Source organism: Haliaeetus leucocephalus, unplaced genomic scaffold (assembly GCF_000737465.1).
Source record: "Haliaeetus leucocephalus isolate CR32 unplaced genomic scaffold, Haliaeetus_leucocephalus-4.0 Scaffold148, whole genome shotgun sequence".
In the NCBI taxonomy this organism is placed as follows: domain Eukaryota; kingdom Metazoa; phylum Chordata; class Aves; order Accipitriformes; family Accipitridae; genus Haliaeetus; species Haliaeetus leucocephalus.
The window spans coordinates 2,314,833-2,335,545 of NW_010972584.1; the positions used below are offsets into that span (position 1 = coordinate 2,314,833).

Consider the following 20,713-nt stretch of genomic DNA (forward strand, 5'->3'; position numbering starts at 1 on the left):
GAAAAAAAAAGGGAAAAAAAAGAAAAGGGGGGGGGGGGGGAGGCAGGAGGGAGGGAGAGCGGGGCAGAGAGAGTGTAAGAGTAAGAATGAAAGAGTGAAGGTGGGAAGGAAAAAGAGGGAGGGAGGTGAGACGGAGAGAGGGGAAAGGACTGCAAATAATTTTGGAACAATGCTCAGTGACCTGTCATGGAGTTAGACACGGACAGAATTGGGCCCCAGATGATTCTGGCTTCACCTGCCTCAATCAGAGGAAAATGAGCAACTAGCGATTTTGCAGAGCCCTATTTCAGACATACATGGTGAGACTGCATCAGCAAGTTCTCCTGAAAGTCAGATCTCTCAGAAGACACCCAACAGTTAACAGTGGTGAACACCTCTCTGGCTTTCACAAACATAATCTTGGGCCTTGCCTTTACATGAGGATTTCCTGGAACTTGCTGTTCTGCTAAACTCAGCATGGGATAACACAAACACCAGCACCCAGCCTCCTCCTCCTTACTCCACCTTCAGCTTGTTCTGCTCACCTCTGAATCAACAGGGAGCATAGGCCAAGAAAAAATTGCTTCTCACCCTCTACAGTGCAGAAAGCTTGTTGTGATTCTCTGGCCATGACATAGGTAGTGGTAGTACTGGATGGTACTAGTGGGATCAGGCTTGGTTCTAGCAGTCTGGAGGAGCTGGCAGACTCAGCATGTGAGCAGGAAAGCCTAAAAGCTGCAAGTCTACATTTCATTTAGGCCAGACTGTCTCACAGTTCTCTCCATTGATTCAGCAATCAGACTTCAGAATAAGAAATAGCACAGAGCAGTTAGCGGGTGACAGTCTGGGATCACAGAGCATGGATGTGTGGGGAGTATGTATCCTCTAACAAGCCTCTCTAGTGGCTGCCTTTCCTGCTCTCTATTTATTTGAAAGTGGCTTGGGTTAGAAACTGTCTATCAGTGTCTGTATGTCATCATGCAAAGAAGAAATTACTGAAATAACCACAAATATTTACCATTTCTCTGCTGCCAGGTGGGCAAACACTGTTGTTGAGGGCCTCACAATCCACACAAGAGCCCTGTTAAGAAAACAAAAGGGGAAAACTTAATCTTCTCAAAATGAACCCATTCCCCATGCCAAGAAAGCTACAGAGCTACTGTTCCCAGTATATATCCAAAACATCACAACATGTATCAGAAACATTCCTAGGACGGAGTTTCCACACTCTGAAATGGGGTAAGTTTATCACTTAAATAAAATGACTCCTTTGGCTTGAGGAGATGCTTGCACCTGACTGCAAGATGGGGTCTGTCTCCACCCTGTGAGTCTTATCAGCCACTAGACATGTAGCTATGCTGGAGAACACTTTGGGCATCCATGCAGCAGGCCTCACTAAGTCAGAAGTTATGTGGACCCTCTGGCCACTTGGGATTAACTGCGTCTCTCCAAATCAGGTACCTCTTGCTTATTCAGAGCCTCATCTTCTTTCTTTAGGAACCTACCAATGATCAAATTATGGAGCAAGCACCTAAAATAAGGTATACAAAACTGTTCAGGTGAGAATATTGCACAGCATTTGCAGCTCCTGCTACTGAACGACTGCTTCCTATCCAGGCTACAGGACACCAACGCTGACAGCTACGGGAACAAATGAATGTCAGCTGAGTTAGCAACTGTGGTGTGAAGATGATCATATAAGGCCTTATGAAAAGGCAAATGTACTTCTGAATCAAAGGTAGGATGGGTGCAAGGAAAGAACAACAGCCTGCAAGGAACATTAGCTGATTTCCAGGAAAGCAGTGCCAAGTGCTAGCAGAAGAAACACTGACGGTGCTGACGCTGCCTAAGTTCACGTCAGGGGACCTCTCAGAGAATGCATTTTCCAAATGCAATTTACACAGACTGCTTTTGTCCTTCCAGGTGAGTGTGGGGTCTACAGCAACCGCTAGCATGAGAATGGGAGAAGCTAACTTACTGTCACAATTTTATGTTGCTCTTCATTGCATCTGTGAGGCAAAATGGGAATTATCGAAGGAGGGATGAAGATGCCGTCCAAGGTATGAATAATACCATTTGATGCCACAATGTCTCGCATGTTTAAGGGGATCCCCGATTCATCCATCAGAATTCTTCCCTGATGCAGAAACACAAATAATTTATCTGCATTTTAGCTCATTAGACTGTATCAACTACAAAAAGCCAATGCAGGAAACAGGTGGTACACAATATCAAGTGCAACCACAGAAATGGTCAAGCCTCTTAGTGGAGTCACAGGTTGGATAAGAAGCAAACTAATTCAATGACCTCATTTAAGTCTAATTTTTAAGCAGAGATAGGCTGAAACCACATTGTTCAGAACCACATCCACACATTCTCCTAACACAGGAGGGTTTGCCCAAAAGGGGTTTGATTCATACTTACATCTGCACTGATGTTGATGGTAAGTATCTGGTTAGCCATAGTAACAATGTATGGCATCATTATCAGTTTCTCTACAGTCACCTGAAATAAAAACACAAGGGGACAGTACCATGAAAAAGCAGGGTCATTTCAGTACAGCTTACAGAATGCTTCCATGATTCCCATCAGTTAAAAAAACCTTCTAAAGCGGACTTGTCTTTAACATTTACATTTCATTAAATACCTTAAAACACAAAAAATGGGTCAGAGGGAAAGCCAGGACTTCATATGAATTGTTTGCAATACCACAATCACAGTGGTGCTAGCAACTGCAGCCTTGGTTTTCATTCCTTGTGTAAGTAACAGTTGAGCACAGCTGAAATTAAGGAGATTTTCCAGGACATATTCAATAAACAATGAAAGCTCAGCCAGAAGCATAATAGAGAACATATTTTGACTTAATAAATAAGCTTATTTCTAAAGGCAGAAAAAATTGTAAACTGCAGCTAGTGTACTGAGAAACTTAATGATTTGAGAAGTAAGAAGTTCTGAGAACCAAGACAATTGTTACTTTTGTGTCCAACAGGTTATTAAAGAGTAGCTCAGCTTGTTACCATGTTGTTATTCATCAGTTGCAAGTAAAACTAGGTTTTGCTGTTTTGTCAAAGTGCTGCTCATTTTCTTTACTGGAATCAGGAAAATCATAAAGACTGACATTTGCTTCTCAGTAAAGAATGGAAATAATATTGATATTTCTTAATGAAGGACATGACATTGTACCATAATGCTTGAGTATTCACTTCCTCCACAGGTTTTGAGTCTAACTTTAAACATTTCTCTTGTTTACTGTGTAAGGGAAAATGTCTTGTTGATGCACTGTAATGATTTTATTTACCCTGCCATTAATAGTACACAGCAACATTGGTGCAAGAATTGGCGGTACCAGGTCAGATCACAGGCTCACTTGCACCAGTTCTCCATCTCTAACTTTAGCCACTGGTGGAGCCCATGGAAAGAGGAAAAGGAGCAGGGAGTTTGGACCAATTCTTCACTTGGCGATAACTTTTGTGTTACTGCTATTAGTGTTTTAGGGAAACTGTAGGCTGGAGAGTTCAGAATTAAGGTATGCTCCTGATTAATAGTTTAACAAGAGAATATTTGCCTGCAGCAAACTCTGCCGGGCAATATTTTCATTGTAACGGCCATCCAGCTAAGGAGCACCATCACTCCCAGGAAACTCAGTTTCATGATGGAAGAGCACAGACTGTCCCTCCTGGCAACCACTTTCATGGTAAACATTTCGCCTCATCAGATCCTGAATCACATCTCTGCTTCTCCAGGGGAAGTCCAAAAAGTATCAGCTGAAGTCATCGACACTCCGACCTCTATGCCAAACCACACAGTTGATAATACGCTGGCCCAAAGGACCCCAATTATCTGGAATTAGAGCTGCCTGCCTTACCGCTGCTGAAGTGTAGATATGATGTTTCACAAGTTCCTGAAGCTTATTTATGCCCTAAGGAAAGAAGAGAACATAAGAATTAGATACCCCTTCAATGCTCAGGAGTAAGAGGAGGCAACTACATCTTCTTTTAACCGTGACTGACAATGCTAATGTACTATAGCGAGTAAGTTCCTTCATTTTCCCCTATCCAAAGCTGGGGTGAGGAAAGCAAGCCAAACGTCAGATTTAAACAATCTAGCTAACCATGTTTCTTACTGCAGGTTCCAACAGCATTCACTTCTCTCCCAAAGCCTTACAGAAACATGGCTTAGCTATTTCCAGGAAGAGCAACTTTCAGCAACGATCAGATACATTGCACAAACCATTCCAGCACAGCCTAGTGCAACACAATTGGCTCAGGATGTCTTAAAGTTCTATGAGCGCTCACCTCTGTGAAAAGATAAATGAGCCTTCCATCTCTCAACTTATCCACACCATCATTGCTGGGTACAAATACAGTAAAGGGGCCTGGTCCATCCAATATTGCAGGCAGGCCGCAATTCTGCAAAAACAATAAAAGATTTCATCATGGATCTAGCATGAGTTAGTGAGGGGGGTCTATCAGGAAGGGAGAGGAAACGCTAAACAACCCACTAGAGGCAGAGTTATTGAAAAGCAAACGTATACGAGGGGCAATGGGACACCAAGGATAGGTATGAAATATAACAGAGGTATAAATGCCACAAAAACATAGCTTGGACAATGAAGCCACTGATGTGAATGCAGCTAATGTGAACAAGGGAGTACTGGCTAATGCTGCCTGCGTGTTTTAAACACACAGGACACATACAGAGACTAAAACTGTATCTTTTTGCCTGAAGAGAAGAAAAAGAGGATCAAGTCTATAATCACAGTTGCAGTTGGTGAATTTTGTAAATTACTAACAGCCACAGAGCTGAAAGCAAGCAGGCCAAGATTGTTGTGAGCAATGCTAGAGCAGATCCAGATGACTCTGATGGAGGTGAAAGGAAAATCAGTGAAAATCAGTGAACTAATGTCCCTAGTGAAAAGAGTAACTAAATAAATCCTGGGCAGCAGCCTCAAGGGTTTATAACCTAAGGACTGCTTTTATTTAAAGATCTACACCCCAAAACCAGGTAGCTACAACCTAGCCTGGCACAAGCAGTCATGAAACCTTCACTCTTTGTCCTGACAGTGGTCAAGAACTAAACATGCTTTGGAGAACAAACTCTCCACAGGGTACAGGGGAAGGGGTGGTGGGGAAGCAGATGGGAAAGAGGCGTGTATGCTTGCTGCTTGTGCCAGATCCCCTATAGGTGTGTAAAATACACAAAATAAGAAATGACACAGAAAAAAGCATCCACAAAGCAAGCCAAACTACTGAGATGTATTTAAATGTTTTTCAAAATCCCCACAAAAACAGCAGCAGGCTTTGCAACAGCAGCAATGCCACACCTTCCTGGAGCAGACACAAACATGCTTACCTCCAGTATAGTTTCAAATCTACTGAAGATCTCCATTGAAGCAAGGATCTCACCAATGGTTTTCTGCAAGAAGATACAAAGAGGAGAAAAATGGCTGGGGCTGAAGTGAGGTCTGAGAACGTACTGGAATGCCCTTGGCCAGTTTGTTTGTGGTTTGCATGTAAAGATCTACAGGATCATCATCCTCACAGTCTTTAAACCCTCTGTATGGGCCAGCTGACCTAGCAAGGACTGAGCCTGCAGTAACTTAGGCACAAAGTCTTTCCCATGCACAACAAACTAGATTTTCCAAGGTACCATGCACTTGAGCACCCTTCTGTTTTCCTACTCTCATCTGCAGATTAAATTAAATGAAGAGGCAATTGCTTACTATCATTAAACTAGAGACATACTTCCAGCGATATACAAATCAATTCTGGGCTGGTAGGCAGTGGAGCTGCTCTGTCATCTCAAGTGTCCCTGTGCTTTGAGGAAAAGAGTTCACTCTACCACCTGCAAATGAGCCCCAATGCTGAGAAAATACAATACGTATGCATATTCCTGAAAACACAGAGGAAATGGATGCCTTCCTTTTTTCCACATTGCCCATGAAGACAAAGGTAACAGGAGGAATGTCCCTTCAAGTATCAAAACTTGTGAAGGGACTTGTCTGACTTTTATTTGCAGGAAACTGCATATTTTTTTGGCAGAAACTGCTTCCCATAGAACATGCAGAGGCACAGAACATTATTTCCAAGGGACACTACTGGTACAAAGGGATTTGATGCCAAAAATGGCTGAGGTGATCACTAGCCTTCATTGCAATCACAATGGGAAACAAATGCCTGAAGGAATCCCGGGAAAGACAAGCTCTGCAGGGAGCACTTTTACTGTCCTGCCATCCCAGAATTGCTGCAAACCCTTCCCTGCAGGTACCTGTGATCTTTACCAATGGTGTAAGGTAAATGCAAATTACTACCAAATTCCTACTAAATCCAAGAGCTTGTGTCATTCTCTGAGAAATTTTTTTGCAAGGAGGTAGGAAGTAACAGGGCCTACTTTCTGCATATAGAAACAATATAAAAATGCTCAGGCATAGCAATGTAGTAGCTACAGCAAAAACTCCCAGCTAACAGGGCAAAGTGCTTAGCTACTTGAACCTGAAAGCCCTGCTCAGTGTCTTAAATTCAAGACATGACTTCAAAATGCAAAACTCTAATAATTATTTGTCCTCATTTTAAATATTTTTAATGCAAAGACAACTTTTTGATTCTAATTTCAAAACGCAGTGCAGACTGATTAAAGAAAATCTTCATTTGATTATGTGAAGAATGCTTTTTCAATATTTATCCTGTAAAATAAGTATTCTGTAAGATACGACTGAAAAAGAGCTCATTTGCTATGAATGATCTTACTCATGAAAGTAGAACCCTCTACTCATCCAAGCACTGTAAAAGCATCATTGCGAGGCCTGTATCTGGCTTATGTAGTGCTATTAGCTATTTTTAATGGTATGCTGACATAATAGTGGCTAGCAGGCCTTATCAGGAACTGAAAACAAAATAAATAGGCTTTTCGCTTCAAAAAAAAGCCTCACAGATTTGGAATTTTAATGATGAAAATATATGTTTTTAAAGTGTTTATTCTGCTGTCCCATAAAACAGAATACAAATGTCTGTGTACCTGTGGGTTTCTGAGGTTGTCAGTGCTGGTTTTTTTCCTTAGGGTGTTAACGATATGCATGATGCCATTGGCTGCTGGTAAGTTCGATTGCAAAACATTGTACAGTTCTCCCGGCAAGTCTTGATATCGAAATGATTTGCTGTACATCTGGATAATAATAAAAGGTTATTTTCTGGTGGTATACCTGTGTTATCACAATAGGTCTATAAATCATTGTTCCCTTCAGTGTTCTCTGCCTATGGGTCAGCAAGATGAAGGTACAATCCGAGTTACTGTGGAAAAAGTAAATTTAAGGGGTGGTCTGGGTGTAAAACAAACATCCCACCTCTACTTGAGTTGGGGTAATATTTTGATCCTGGGGGGTACTTTTAAGTCTTATTACAGAAAGAAGACCTAATCTGGGACAATCAGGTCTAGAATTAAGTTTGTCTGAGTGTGAATGATGCCTGATCCCAGCTCTGGATCACAAAAGGGTGGGCTGACCATCAAGTAGCTGCTGCATCAGACTGCCAAGTACAAGGAGAGGGGCACAGTGCCTCCTGGGCACCAGAGTACAGATTTTGGAGGCAATCCTGGAACTACAGCTTTGATTGCAACTTTTATTGGCTCATAATGCCAACAAGGAGTCTTCAGAACAAAGCCAAAGCAGACAGGCTCACTGAATTACAAGGCACATATCTGGTCCTTCTATACTGTATACAACCACGCACTGAAGCTGGGCATATGGAGATGTTCCAAGGGTAACCTACAAACTAAGCATCAATGTATTGGTGCTGCAGCCATAATCCAAGTTCAGGCAAGCACAACTTCCCCATGCTTTTCATTTCATGACATGCATTTCTTGAACTGCTCCTCCCTGCCCTGAACTTCAGTTCGCATCACTGAGGATTCTGGCTGAAACAAAGGAAAGGGAGGGCAGACTTCCCAGATCAAAAGACTCCTGAGTAAACAAACAGGAAAGAAATTTAAAAGGAGCATCGACAAGCTCAGCTCAGATTCCCTGGCTCCAAATACTTTGTCCTTTTGATGCATGCAGTGTCCATGTATTATGACCCAGACCTCAAGGCCAAGGCTGGATCCTCAGAGAGGAAACATATGGCCCTCCCTTGGCCAGCTGTGAGCACGCATTCAGGAAAAGTGTAGGATAGAGAGAGAACAGTGGATGCTGGAAAATATGAGTCAATTGTAAAAGGGAAAAGGGAAAAAAAGCCTTCCATATCAGAACATAATGATGAAAAACTCTTTGCTAGGATGACTAAGAAAAATAAAATAGGAAGAGGGGAAAAGGGAAACTGCAAGAGAAAAATATTCAGCATGTGGCTGTGTCCAAGCACACAATCTCCAAGGTAAAGCATTCAGTCTGAGTAGAGACTTTGCTGCCTCTTCCATGTCAGCCACATGAATATTGTGGCTGCTAACAGTGTAGGGAAAAGGTCTCTTCTCCAGAATACATATACAAACCAAGGAAAGACCATTCACAAGATGGATTCTGGCTAATTGGTTGTCTGCAAGACAGAAGTGGTTGCTTGGGGTGTCAGGTCTTAAATCACCTTGCTTTGGAATCCACAAAGGAGCTTGTTGCTCTGATAACAGGCAGGCTGATTAGAGAAAAAGTTTTTCTGGTTAAGAAAGCACACCAAGGAAACTATGCTCAAGCTCCAGTCTGTCCTACATGAAAGCTGCGGTCCAGGACTTTCGTCCATGAGATCCTTTACCTGGCTGCTGAATGTTAGCCGATGTCCTGACAAGGTCCACACAGTCTTGGCTTTTATCATGTCTTCTACCAAATGCAGACCAGGAACAATGTGCATTCTGCACAAATGCTCAGCAGTGGTATCCTTTGGGGAATAAAGACCACACAAAGAAGATAAATGACATGTTCTTTCAAGAACCTCATTTACTGAAAGACCCATGACATTACCTTTCTCCCAGCTAATACACACAAAGAAATTCTTAGCATGCAAGATTGAGCTTCCCTCTTTATTTTGGTTCACTGGAGTAGCACTGTGGCAAATCTTTTGCTTCTGTTTGTGTGCACATTCAAACACAAGGACACTGGTTAACCTGCAAGTGACTTCAGAGGAATCCCCTAGACAGAAACCTACTGGATTTGGACAATTTAAAAACCATCCTTGCATGCTTCAGATTATAAAACTTGCTGAAGTTCCCCATACACAATCTTTATTTATGTTGGACCATGTAGGTGGTCTAAGCTGCTGAATTTACATTTAGTTTCTTCCTTTCTTTTCTGGGCTTTCCATCACTGGTGGTATTTTAAGACAATCCTCTGGCAATACTGATTTAGGTGGAACTGGTCCTTGTGGGAACAGGTAGACTAGATAACACAGGAGCCTTTCCTGATGTATTTTCTATGAATCCAGAAGTTACCATGATGACCTGGGCACAAGGCCTGACTTGTGTTAGTGGAAACTTCTGCTCAACTAGGTAGTAGGAGACAGCTAATGTTCCTGGCATTTGCAGGTTAGGAGTTGCTCCCTAGACTATATATGAGTTACTGCTGCTGCATAGATAGCTTGGCTATCAAGCAAAGGAATGATATTTCTAAACCAGTTGAAAATGTAATGTTCAAGTGGGGTTGGTCTGTCTGGATTATTTTTAAGACATTTACTTTCTCATATCCAAGTGCTACCTGCAAACTAGCTGCCACCTGAAACACAACAGGCACCTTGTATGAGCCGCATTTGTAGCTCATGTGTTGTAATTTTTAGCTCTGTCTGGGAGAAGTGGCTTATATACCTTCTCATCCTCATGAGGAATAGCCTGGTTGGGAGCTTAACTGTGCAAAACCTACTGCAAATGAACACAATTTAATTAAAAATAAATAATAAATAAATAATGACCTGCAGGACCTGCTGAAGCCTAGAATTCTCAAACTCTTGTCCTGGCTCCCACAGCAGTTTTCTCCAGCACTGCCATATGTGCTGTCTCCATTAATAAAATGAGCTCTTCTCAAGAAGTTGATACCATACCCACATCTAGGGCCATAGGCCCAAAATGCAATACTTTGATGCAAATCTCAGCCCCTTTTGAAAACCCCACCCTCAAGTAGTGAAAAGCCACCTAAAGTTATGAGAATAGTCACACACAGGAGGTGTGAGCTTTAAATGAAGAATGGCCAGAAAAACTTACACTTCCTGACATTATAAACAAACCCTGTCAATATTGAAGAGAGAGAGAGGTTTTAAAAATAATGAGAGGGATATAACATCCTCTATGAGACTGCAACTTAACCAGACAATGAAGAGTCTGTCTCCCCAAGAGATTGCTTCTATAAATACTGCCTTCCAAAGTTCCTCTCTCATGTGTCAATCAGTTTTTACAGGCTGCAGAACTCAGGCAGGAAAGAAGCCCAAGACAGCAAAAATTTGCTAAAACCAAGAAAACTTACGTTAAATTCCATTCTATCATGAATCGGAAGAAGGGATGGTACAAAGACTGTGAAAGGCCCGTATTTAGTCAGCAACACTGAGCAACCAGAAGCTGTAAAAAGAGTGGCAACATGAAGTATTTACTTGGCGTATGATTTAACTCCAGCAATAATTATTCCTCTTGTTAACAGCACAATTCAATCTAGACATTTTTGGCCTGACGGAAGTAACTAGTACTTGTTTACAAGGAACCAGAGGGAGTCTGATATTGCTACCACAGCCCAGCTTGGTTGCTATTAGTTTTAGCACTTGCCCACAAGATTTCTGAAGGATTGCTGGTGACTTTGTTCCACTTTGAATCACTGCTGGAATTTGCAGAATATTCATAATAATTTTGTTCCTACATGCTTACTACCTTATTCTTGGGCCAAATGTCCTCTGTCTTCCCCTTAAAATAACTAACTTTTGGGTGTCATCAGGATTTACTGAAACTAAATACTTCTTGAGTAGCTGCTACGAACCCAGTTGTCACTCTCCACTCAATCATCAAAGGCCCATCAACAAAGTCCACATCAACAAAGGTCATAAGGTATTAAGTCCCACTGCACAGGAGTTAGGAACCCAGAGATCTTCGTGCAGTTGCCCATAGCATAAATCATTAGAGAAAACATGCAAAAAAAGTGCTGGCAACACTGATACGTAGCAGGGAAGGGTATTCACAAAAGCTAAGCTGAGCTTTGAGCCCTATCTCTATGCTTCTCTTAAGTTAGTGGAGATAGAGAAGACTGTGCAGAGCATGAGCTGGAGAAGGTATCTAACATAAATATGCTTTGACATGAGCTAAAGGTTTCTCATTCTTTCCTTGGATTACAGTGGGGCAAAAATTAACCTTTGCAGATATCACTCCCCACACTTGCAGTACACGGGTTCGAAAACAGTCTTCTATGCTTTGCAAAGCAATTCCTCACTCAGAAAGCACTACGGTACATAGAATAAAGCCTTTTCATCTCTATAATAGCCACTCACACACGCGTGCTGGCAAGGAGGCTGTTTAAGGCTTAGTGGATGTTCTACTGAGCAGAGGACCCACGGCACACCAGCCTCAAGCATCACTGCTAGAAAACGCAGCAAAAGCTGAAAGACTGCTGAGCCTTCAACATAGGTACTGCAGGTGGAGGCCCACTGCTGGTTTGATACAAACAGGTTTGAATCACACCCCCAAGGCATGTTTTCCTTCTTCTGCAGATATGGTACATCCTTCACCAGGACTGCCAAATACCTAATGCGCATCCACAGTGCTCTCTGCAACAGTATCCTCAATTCACAATCCAGAACTGGTGATACGAGTTCAGAGATGTGATGTGTTTAGTTTTGCAGCCCATGGTCATACACTGCAAAATAGATCTATCATGCTGAAAGGCTGTTAACCTTTTCTGACACACTCTTGTCCCCACATTTGCTCCATTCCCCAAACAAATTCAAAAGACATTTACCAAACATTTTCTTGGCGACGCTTAATTTCCTAGCAAACCTCCCTCGTGAATTATGCTGATTTATCTCACTCAAGAGATCTTTATAACAACTTCTCCCATCTCCAATCTCCCCTTCTTTACACACACAGCTAAGAGACAAGAATGAAACATAACAAATCATTAAAAAACAGTTTGCAACACATTCAACAAATGTGATTAGAACAACATCTCAGTATCTACACTCAAAAGACAAACCCCAGCTTTAAGGTGTAGGTAAGAGCTTAGTAACTTCTGCCTAAACTAAGTGACAGGAGAAAAGATGCATATTGCTGGAGTGCAAGCAAATTTGGACCTACCCAACGAGAATGAAGATGCTTTCTCAGATACAATCAACAGAAGGATTGTCTGCTCTAGAGTTCAGGGTACAGGTAGGCACAATATATTTATCGACACCTTAGACTCAGTCTGTACCAGTCATTACAGCATCTGAAAATTTTAGGTAGTGCGTAAAAACCACAGGTCAAGTGAAAATCTAGCAAACAGCTCCTATGTGACCCCACAGCTTCAGTGAGAAGTGCCAGCTCAAGCACATCAGTTAGCTACGGTTCCTCTTAGACTTAATGAGGGCCCCAGAAAGGCTAATGACTTTTCCAGAAAAGCTTATCTACATGTGAAAATCTCTGTCCTGATTCACACGGATTTATAGTCATTACTCAGAGATTACTTAAGATCATTGGACGATAACCATGTTTCTTCCCGTTTGGATTTTGTCCAAGTATCGGCTCAGCTCTTTCTGTTTCAGGGATGCAAAGACATGCGACACGGGAGGAATTTGACATTACTCCAGCCTCAGAGGGCTGAGTGCCAGCTGATGGGGAACGGACATACTAAGGCAGGGACCATGCTGAACACCGTGTCCTGCACTTTGCTAGTGTTATCTTCAGAAAGGGAAGCCACTGTATTTCAGTTCTGGCCTGGAGCAGACAATGAGCAGGGGGGTGCTAACAGTTTTAGCAGCACTGGAAAGGAAGGGTCAAGGAGATGGGACTGCTCTTTCCCTCTTCAGTCTCTCAGAGATGCTCCGCCTTTTCTTGGTAACACACAAAATTCTCAGTGAAGCTTTCTCTGGTGTTTGGGAGGCCATTATGCAAAAATAATCCTAGATCTGGCAATATTTCCCATCTAAGAAGTATCAACTTCTAGGTGTTCTGCTCCAGAGGACTAAATAAGGTCTGATGTTTCTTCCGTCAACTTCCCCCTTCCCTGTCAATCTGCAACTCTAATTTATTTCTTGCTTACAGGCCTGAGTGGGAGGATAGCCAAAGACTTAACCCTCAGAATCAAATGTGGGCAAATGGGAACAAACAAGTCACACATCTCCCTTTTAATGATTGATTATTGACTGATAATACCCTACTACCACCACCAGCTTGGGGAGCTGCATCTCCAGTTCACAGGACTCTGCTGACCCAGATTTAAAGCATCTTGTGACCCATATGCCAAAATTTACAATGACTGATGTAAAACTGTTTACTTTCAATGGGCTTGTTACAAACAGGATCTTCTCAAAAGGTGACTCTGGCCCATTCTCCTCAGTTAGCTCTAAGTTTCTTCAAAATTCAGCTCATCCAAACTCAGTTTCCATTCTAGCTGCAGAATAAGCTTCTTTAATAACAACCTTTAAACTGGCTTACCTAGGATTCCCCTGAGAATTAATTTCACACGTGGAAGTCAAGTCACAAAAATACTGCCGGCAATCATTGGGAAATACAGAACACTCGGATGAAGGAGTTCTCCTACTCATCCCAGGCTTGCAAACACAAGATGCCTAAGAGAAGGCAACACAGTGATTATAGAGTTGCATTCATCATCTTTTACCCAACAAGTCACCCTACAAAAGAGCTGTCTGGTTTCCCTTTGCAAAATCTAAGGTGAGAAGAACAGATTTGACCAGCATGATGGTCATTCAGAGAACTTCTCACCTGGCCATTCTTCAGACCCTTACAGGTTGCTAACGTGCTGTTACTGCCCTTACCTCTCCTGGACGTCTGTAAACACAAATGGTAGAGTTTTCTGGGCAGCCTCCATTGCTGTCAACACAAGGGTTTATGGGCTGGCAAATCTTCCCATCTCCTTGAAATCCATCTTTGCAGGTACATTGATAGTTTCGTGGTCCAAGAACCTTACATACAGCGAAGGGGGAGCATGGAGAAGCAGCACAAGGATCCAGAGCTGCAATTAAAGAGATGAGAGGTGAGAGTAACCAAATTTCTGTTTTCAAAACAGCACTTACTGCAGCACAGTAGAATGCAAAAGGCCTGGAAAGAACAGGGTATAAGGAATTTATACTATTAAACTTCTAAAATTTCCCAGGAAAACAGAATGATTTCAGACAGCAGGTGTTTTGGGTTTTTAATCTGAGGAATTTGGATGACACATTCTTTATGTTACTTCAGTAACAGAAGTGTGAGTGACAGAGGATGCTTGGATTTACTTCCGAATTTCCATCATCTGAGGATGTATGAAACTGCAGTTTGGTCAGCAAAAACCGCAAAAAGCCAGTGAAAATAGAGCTATCCATAGCTAGCTAATCACATGCATTTTATTGACTTTCTTTTAACAAAACAAATTCACAAACTTAAATTTGAAATCAGTGAAGAAATCCTCCAGTCACAAGCCTTATTATTTAAACTGGTATAGACTCACCAATATCCCATTGTCATGGTTATTCAGTACATACTTATAGCGAGTGCTGGATGGAACCTGCCACTCTAATTCATTTCTTGCTTTCAGGACCAAGTGAGAAGAGAGCCAAAAACTTAGCCCTTAATCTTAAAGGGATTCCTAAAAACAGGTTCTTAATCCTCCTCAGTGAAGTAGGCATTGTATTCACAATATTCAAATTCATCCAGAGATACCAGTGCAATAAGATTTTTCCAAACAGGGGTCCATTTAGGGTTACAGAGAAGTTTCTCACCTTGGCAAGTGTTCCCACTTTTTCTGTAGCCCAGCTTGCAGTCGCACATTGCTGTCCCATCCCTTACCACACATTCACTGTTGGCCTCGCATGTCACGCCTTTGCAAAGGGGAAGTTCTGGAATCACACAGCAAAGAGAGTTTCCCTTTGAGCATGCAGGGTACTGCTGGAAGATAAAACTTACCTTACAAAATATTTGGAAATGAAGGCAAATGTGGTTTCCATCCCCAAGCTGCACAAAAGCCAGGGAATATAAGTAGTGCAGACAGCTCTAAATTACCAGCAGCCTACAGGTAGTCAGGTCCCACAAGGCTTAGAGAGAAGAAAGGATCTATCTGGTTTCCAGAGAAAGAACAGAGGCACAAAGAGATGGTACATCTCAGCCACTATCACAGAGTGGGGAACAGACCCCATCTTTTCCCTCTGTCTAGATCTCCAGTGCTCAGATCATCTTCCCTCTACATTCCCAAGCTATTAATTTACCCCCAGCTCCTTTCAGGACACATGCATGCAAGCCCATGTCATAGTTTACCTCTAACAGCCCCTCTGCAGCTACCAATGTATTTACCTTGGTCGCACCTGGGGCCAGTGTAGCCTCCATAGCACGTGCAGCTTCCATTCCCAGCGACGCCACTGTTGCATTCCCCGTGCACACAGTCACACACTGCAAGGAAAGTCCAGACAAACCTGACCTTCAGCTACAAGGCAGCGCACGGGGCTTCAGGCATACATTGGCCAACTGCCCTGGGACGTGGCACCCTGATTTCCCACCAATAATCCACGGCAAACATAGCTCCTTTCAAAAATAAGGCCATGCCAGTCAGAGCTTACAGAGGGCAAACTGCATGTCCTGGGGTCAAGAAGACAAAGTGCAGCCCTGCAAGAGCAATGCCAAATGCAAGATCTAGACCAGCTTTTCAGGCACGTGTTTTAACTTCCCACTCCTCTAAGTCACCTGCAGCCAATGTGGAAAGAGGCAGTGTTATGAGAGCCTAACACATCTGTGATCCCAGCATCAATGTCATTGTGTAAGCACAACCACCGAGATCACACCTATCTCGCCTGCATGGATACAAGGGAACCAGGGGCTGGGCAAAAAGGGCACCTTGAACAGCCAGGCTGCACTGGTCATAAATCACCTCCAAAAATGCCATACATGAGAAGAAGCACTGTGTATTTTAATTTTGTAGGGAAGGCAACAAGGAAGAAGCTGGGAGACAAGTGGAGCAGTTACAGGAGTCTAGAAAACAGTCATGAAGTGAGTGGGGGTCCCTTCAGGGATGTAGGTAAGAGTATGGCTAAAAAGAGAGAGGAAACTGGGATAGGCCTGGTAAGGGGACAGAGAGATTTACAATAGGAAAAATGGACTGATTTGAGTGAAAGACTGAGAATCATTTGTCTAATGGGACAGTGGAAAAGGGCACAAAGACAAAATGCCAAGACACCTGCTATTGAACACTGCCAGCTGGCACCTTCTCCTCCTCTCCAGCATCCTTCCTCACTCAACCTCCCCTTCCTCTTTCCTTGCTCTCAGTTATTTTTGTGGAGGTTTCACCTGAATTACTCATCCTTACCTGACTGACAGTCTGGGCCAAAACGATTTTCACCTCGACAATTCTGGCAGGCAAAACCACCGTATTGCTCCTAGAAGGGCCCCAAAATGTCCCAGACGTTATTTTTCTGTATTATTGCATTGTTCCACACATTGTTATAGTTCAAAGTCTCTCCCCATTTCTGATTTCTGTGACAGCTGAAGCAATACATCGAAGAAAACTGATCTGTCCAGTGCTGTAGTAGTATTAACCAGCCCCCACGGCAAAGAAGATCACAGTGTAAGCTGACACACAAAGGGCATGCAAAATGCCAGCAAAACTCTGGTGGGCATTGAGGAAACAATGTCCTGATCACAGACAGACAGGAATGTACCAGCTGGCTTCTGATATCTCTCTGAAAAAGGAATTTGGAATTCACTAATGCCAATAGGACTTTTCACATTGATTTTACAGGGCTTAGGCACCTTCAGCATATATTTTAATTGATATAAGGTAACTTTGAGTTAAATCCAAAACCCACTTTTCTCAAAGAAGGTCCCAATAAGTAGTGTTTTAGCTCACAATGCTGTTAATTAAGGAAGTGGTAAAAACGTGCAGTTCATAAGAGAAAGTTTCAAGTCTGACACTGACCCATTAAGCTAAAAATTTTAGAAACATTGCTCTGTACCATTCAAATGTGCAGGAATTGTTTATGCTTTTGCTGTACTAAGTCTGGAGCTGTAAAAAAAACAATAAACACCTGTCCTAAATTCTCTTTCTATTCTCTCCTGCTTTTCCTGAGAGAGGGAGGATCTGCCTGCCAAGGTGCAGGACCAGTTCACTGGGGAAGTGTATCATCCAAGCCTGGAAAAGGTGCAGCTCATTAAGAGCCAAGTATCTCAGGGCTTCTTGCAGCCACAGACAGACACTGATCATTTCAACTGATCAGAGTGTTAAATTAATGCAATTCTTTCTTAATTTCTCCCTAGAGATCCTTCACCAACAGTGTCTTAGTGCTACTGCAGACCACACCAACCCTCCAGGAAAACCATAGACACTGATACTGGAATGAAGAAAGCTGCTAATGACCTTCCAGGCAGAAGGGTAGCCTTCATCCAAAGCATCTGCACAGATGCTATACAACTCCCTCTGACAAAAGCACATCACCCTCAGAATAAATCATGCACTGACCTTGCAGATGCAGGTCCCGTTTTGCTGCATACCATCCAAGCATGACCCATGGCCATTGCAGGGATTTTGAAAGCCACCCGGACACTCTAGCAGGCAAAGAGACAGGCCAGACAAGATTAGATTGAACAACCAGCACTGTATCCCCCTTTCCATCTCCTTTTCCCCCAGGCATTCCAGTTGTGCAAAAGCAACAGCCTCTTCCCGAGCAAAGTCCCTGCCTGCTTATCCAATACACCTAACACTGGCCCAGAGCTGGTGAATATGGCCAGGAGTGGCACCAAGGAGCAATTTGGCTGCTAGCTAAGAAAAGCCTTTTATTGAAAGCCTAAGGAAAAGTCCCAATGGCCCATAACTCACTAAATTTCAGCAAAGGCACTGAAACATGTTTTAAGATTGAGCCACTGCTGCTAGCATCAGCAAGAGGTGGTATCAAACACCTGAGGGCAGTTCTGCAACTCAGGACAGACAGGAGCCTGCTTTGCAAAGATGCTGAGCATTTTCAGCTCTCCCTGACTTCATGAAGAGCTTGGAAGTGTGCTCAGAAAAACATGGTCCACGCCTCTTTGGAGTGGGGTACTTCCAAATTCTGGGGACTATTTCTGATAATTTTAGGCATGTGATTCCTCAGACGAAGCCAGTTGCTTATTCAAACCACTTTGTGTGAGAACAGGCTCAAGCACTCAAACAATCTCCCATTTTCTGCAGGACTGGAAAGTGTCCTTCCATATTTCAGCAATCAATCATATGAGAAGTGTTTAGCTTGGTAGGTCTTGCTTTTGGATTTCTGAGACAAGACAAAACAAATTCTCATTACTTGGCTAAAACTGAGTAGGAGCTTTGGGATGGTTACTTTCACCTTGGGTTGGAATTGCTAAGTATTTTCTGTGGCTGAACGGCTGCCTAATTCCAGACTATACAGAAGCACACGTGGCACACACACTGCAGACTAGAGGGACGTCAGAAAGAAATATCTTCCTCTTCCTTTGGAAACTTTTTTAAAGAGGAACAAAAACATCCCTTTCCAAAAGCTTATTTTTAAAGAAGAGACAAAAGGAAGTTCCACCAAAGGAGGTTATGTTATGTGTTAAATGTAAGAGGATTCAGCTCATTTGAAGCAAAGAGATTCCTTCCCCATTATATTCTGAACCTCCCAGAGATAACAGAGATCTTGTGAGTATTTGAGGAATAATGAAAATTAATCACCTCAATGCAGATTTAATGCTTCCTTTTAAAACTGGTTTGACTTACTCAACAGCTAGAGAGCGTCGTAAAAAGATGAAAAACTTACCATAGCACTCCGTACCCCAGAATCCTGGACAGCACTTTTTCTCTTCAATTTCCTTCTTACATATGTGATGGCATCCTGGCTGGGAAAGTGTATTTTCTCCTAACTTGACAGTGTATCTTAAAAAGAACAATCCAAAATTCATGATTGCAACACAAACATACCAAACGCCTGTTAGAGGGTTTCTAAGCAATCACATTGCAGTGCACTGAACTCTGAATGGAAGAAGGGCACTCATTCCCTCTGCCATACATGCACACAAGAGTTTGCACTTGAGTTATGTCTTCTCTAAGGATGCCCATTGATTTGAGCCTCAAAGATCGGTTACAAGAAATCTGCCAGGGACTGGACATGAGACAGGACCTTGGGCAGCCTGAGGGCATCAGGACAGAAACCTTGGATGCTGGAAGGTTAGAAAGCACAGAAACTAAGTTAGGATCTCCAGGGTGACTCAACATTTGACTTCACACCTAAAATGACCTTGAAAGAACAAAATCTCCTTGCAGGACTTGTCCCTTTCTGTCTTGCACTAAAGATTCCAGATTGGGATGCTGGAAATTTGGATTTAATAGCTGTGTTACTCACAGGTTCTCCATCCAATCTTGGACAAACCCCTTAAAACCCCAAGAGAAGCATCTTCTTTTCAACTGTTCATCCATCACCTCTACATACAGGGTAAGCCCTTGGTGGCAGTGTCTCTTGTTCCGCACGTATGCAGTACAGAACTATACCTGGGTCTGTCCAACAACCATGATGAGAGCAGATAACACTCAGAAAAGCTGCATACACTCACATTATTCTTACGCTTCATTTTATTTTTGGCACAACATCCTTCCCAAAAGGAACTTGGAAATTGTCTCAATAGCACTGCTGCTTTGGCTTCAATCTGAGTCCTATGCATGTCTGTGCAAAAACTGCTATAAACTGCAAAACTGCTACAGCTATTTTTAAAGTATTTCGACAGAATAGTGAATCACAGAAAACAGTAGACAATGGAGCTATATTTTAACAGTTAACATTCACTACTGAATAGATACACAAACAATGATCTATAGTGTTTCATTTTTTAAAAACTTCCTGGTAAATTCAGTTTTCCTTCACTCTTTTCCTATTAGAGCCAAGCTCAACAGAATAAGAACAAGGAACACATGAACAAGCAATTGTCATAAAGCGAACTAGGAAGGTAAAAAGTTCAGAGGATTATTGCTGGAAGCTGGGAGGATATACAAGGGGAACTATCATTATATTATTTTCCTAATAATCCACTATGGAATTCTGAGTCTGGATTAGGTTTCTATGCTAGACAGACCTGTGTTAAGTTGCTGTATCAGGATTAGCAAACTCAGGTTGTTTAGGGCAAGTTAGAGGTAATTAGCATGTAATTTGTTCTGTGGATATACAACCTTATGCCCAGCAAAAAGTCCATGGGATTTGCAAGGAGACAAAAGCAACAACAATAGGGGCCATAAATCCATTTTTATACATCTAAACCCAAAATTCCTTGGAGCTTTAGAGCTCAAAAAACATATGTGTTCTCCTGAAAGCATACGCACTACTCCTTGCATAGCAGAGCTGCACCAACACCTTAACATGGTTAAGAAATAGGCCTTACCTGCAGTTCTTCACTCCTAATCCTTGGGTGGTCTTTAACCAGCCTTTTGGACACACCATTTTAGGTGCTGCGGCACAAGCAGTACATGCTGTATTCATGGTAAACATCGTCTTGATATTGCATCGCATGGATTTTAACTTAAAAAAGAAAAAACAGAATGGAAATAAGCCCAAAATTAAATTGTTACCCTAGCCACTCATCTTGCCAACCTTAAATATCTTTATCAACATTGCACCATTCTTTAGATACCACTGGGAAGGGC

The 20,713-nt window shown here is 42.4% G+C and overlaps 1 protein-coding gene across 1 annotated transcript in view; it reads right to left on the reverse strand.

Annotated features, from left to right (window-relative positions):
- The window catches only part of STAB1 (stabilin 1), an 85,222-nt gene that overhangs the window by 43,316 nt on the left and 21,193 nt on the right, over window positions 1-20,713 (reverse strand). Inside the window, exons 3-20 of the mRNA XM_010561638.1 lie at window positions 20,452-20,588; window positions 18,843-18,958; window positions 17,555-17,640; window positions 16,406-16,475; window positions 15,400-15,495; window positions 14,832-14,948; window positions 13,890-14,086; window positions 13,549-13,682; window positions 11,876-12,003; window positions 10,403-10,494; window positions 8,709-8,831; window positions 6,994-7,140; window positions 5,332-5,394; window positions 4,275-4,388; window positions 3,845-3,898; window positions 2,404-2,484; window positions 1,958-2,116; window positions 998-1,060 (exon numbers count right to left, since the gene is read on the reverse strand). Coding sequence (XP_010559940.1) covers window positions 998-1,060; window positions 1,958-2,116; window positions 2,404-2,484; window positions 3,845-3,898; window positions 4,275-4,388; window positions 5,332-5,394; window positions 6,994-7,140; window positions 8,709-8,831; window positions 10,403-10,494; window positions 11,876-12,003; window positions 13,549-13,682; window positions 13,890-14,086; window positions 14,832-14,948; window positions 15,400-15,495; window positions 16,406-16,475; window positions 17,555-17,640; window positions 18,843-18,958; window positions 20,452-20,588 — 1,977 coding nt within the window. The remainder of the gene's footprint in view (window positions 1-997; window positions 1,061-1,957; window positions 2,117-2,403; window positions 2,485-3,844; window positions 3,899-4,274; window positions 4,389-5,331; window positions 5,395-6,993; window positions 7,141-8,708; window positions 8,832-10,402; window positions 10,495-11,875; window positions 12,004-13,548; window positions 13,683-13,889; window positions 14,087-14,831; window positions 14,949-15,399; window positions 15,496-16,405; window positions 16,476-17,554; window positions 17,641-18,842; window positions 18,959-20,451; window positions 20,589-20,713) is intronic.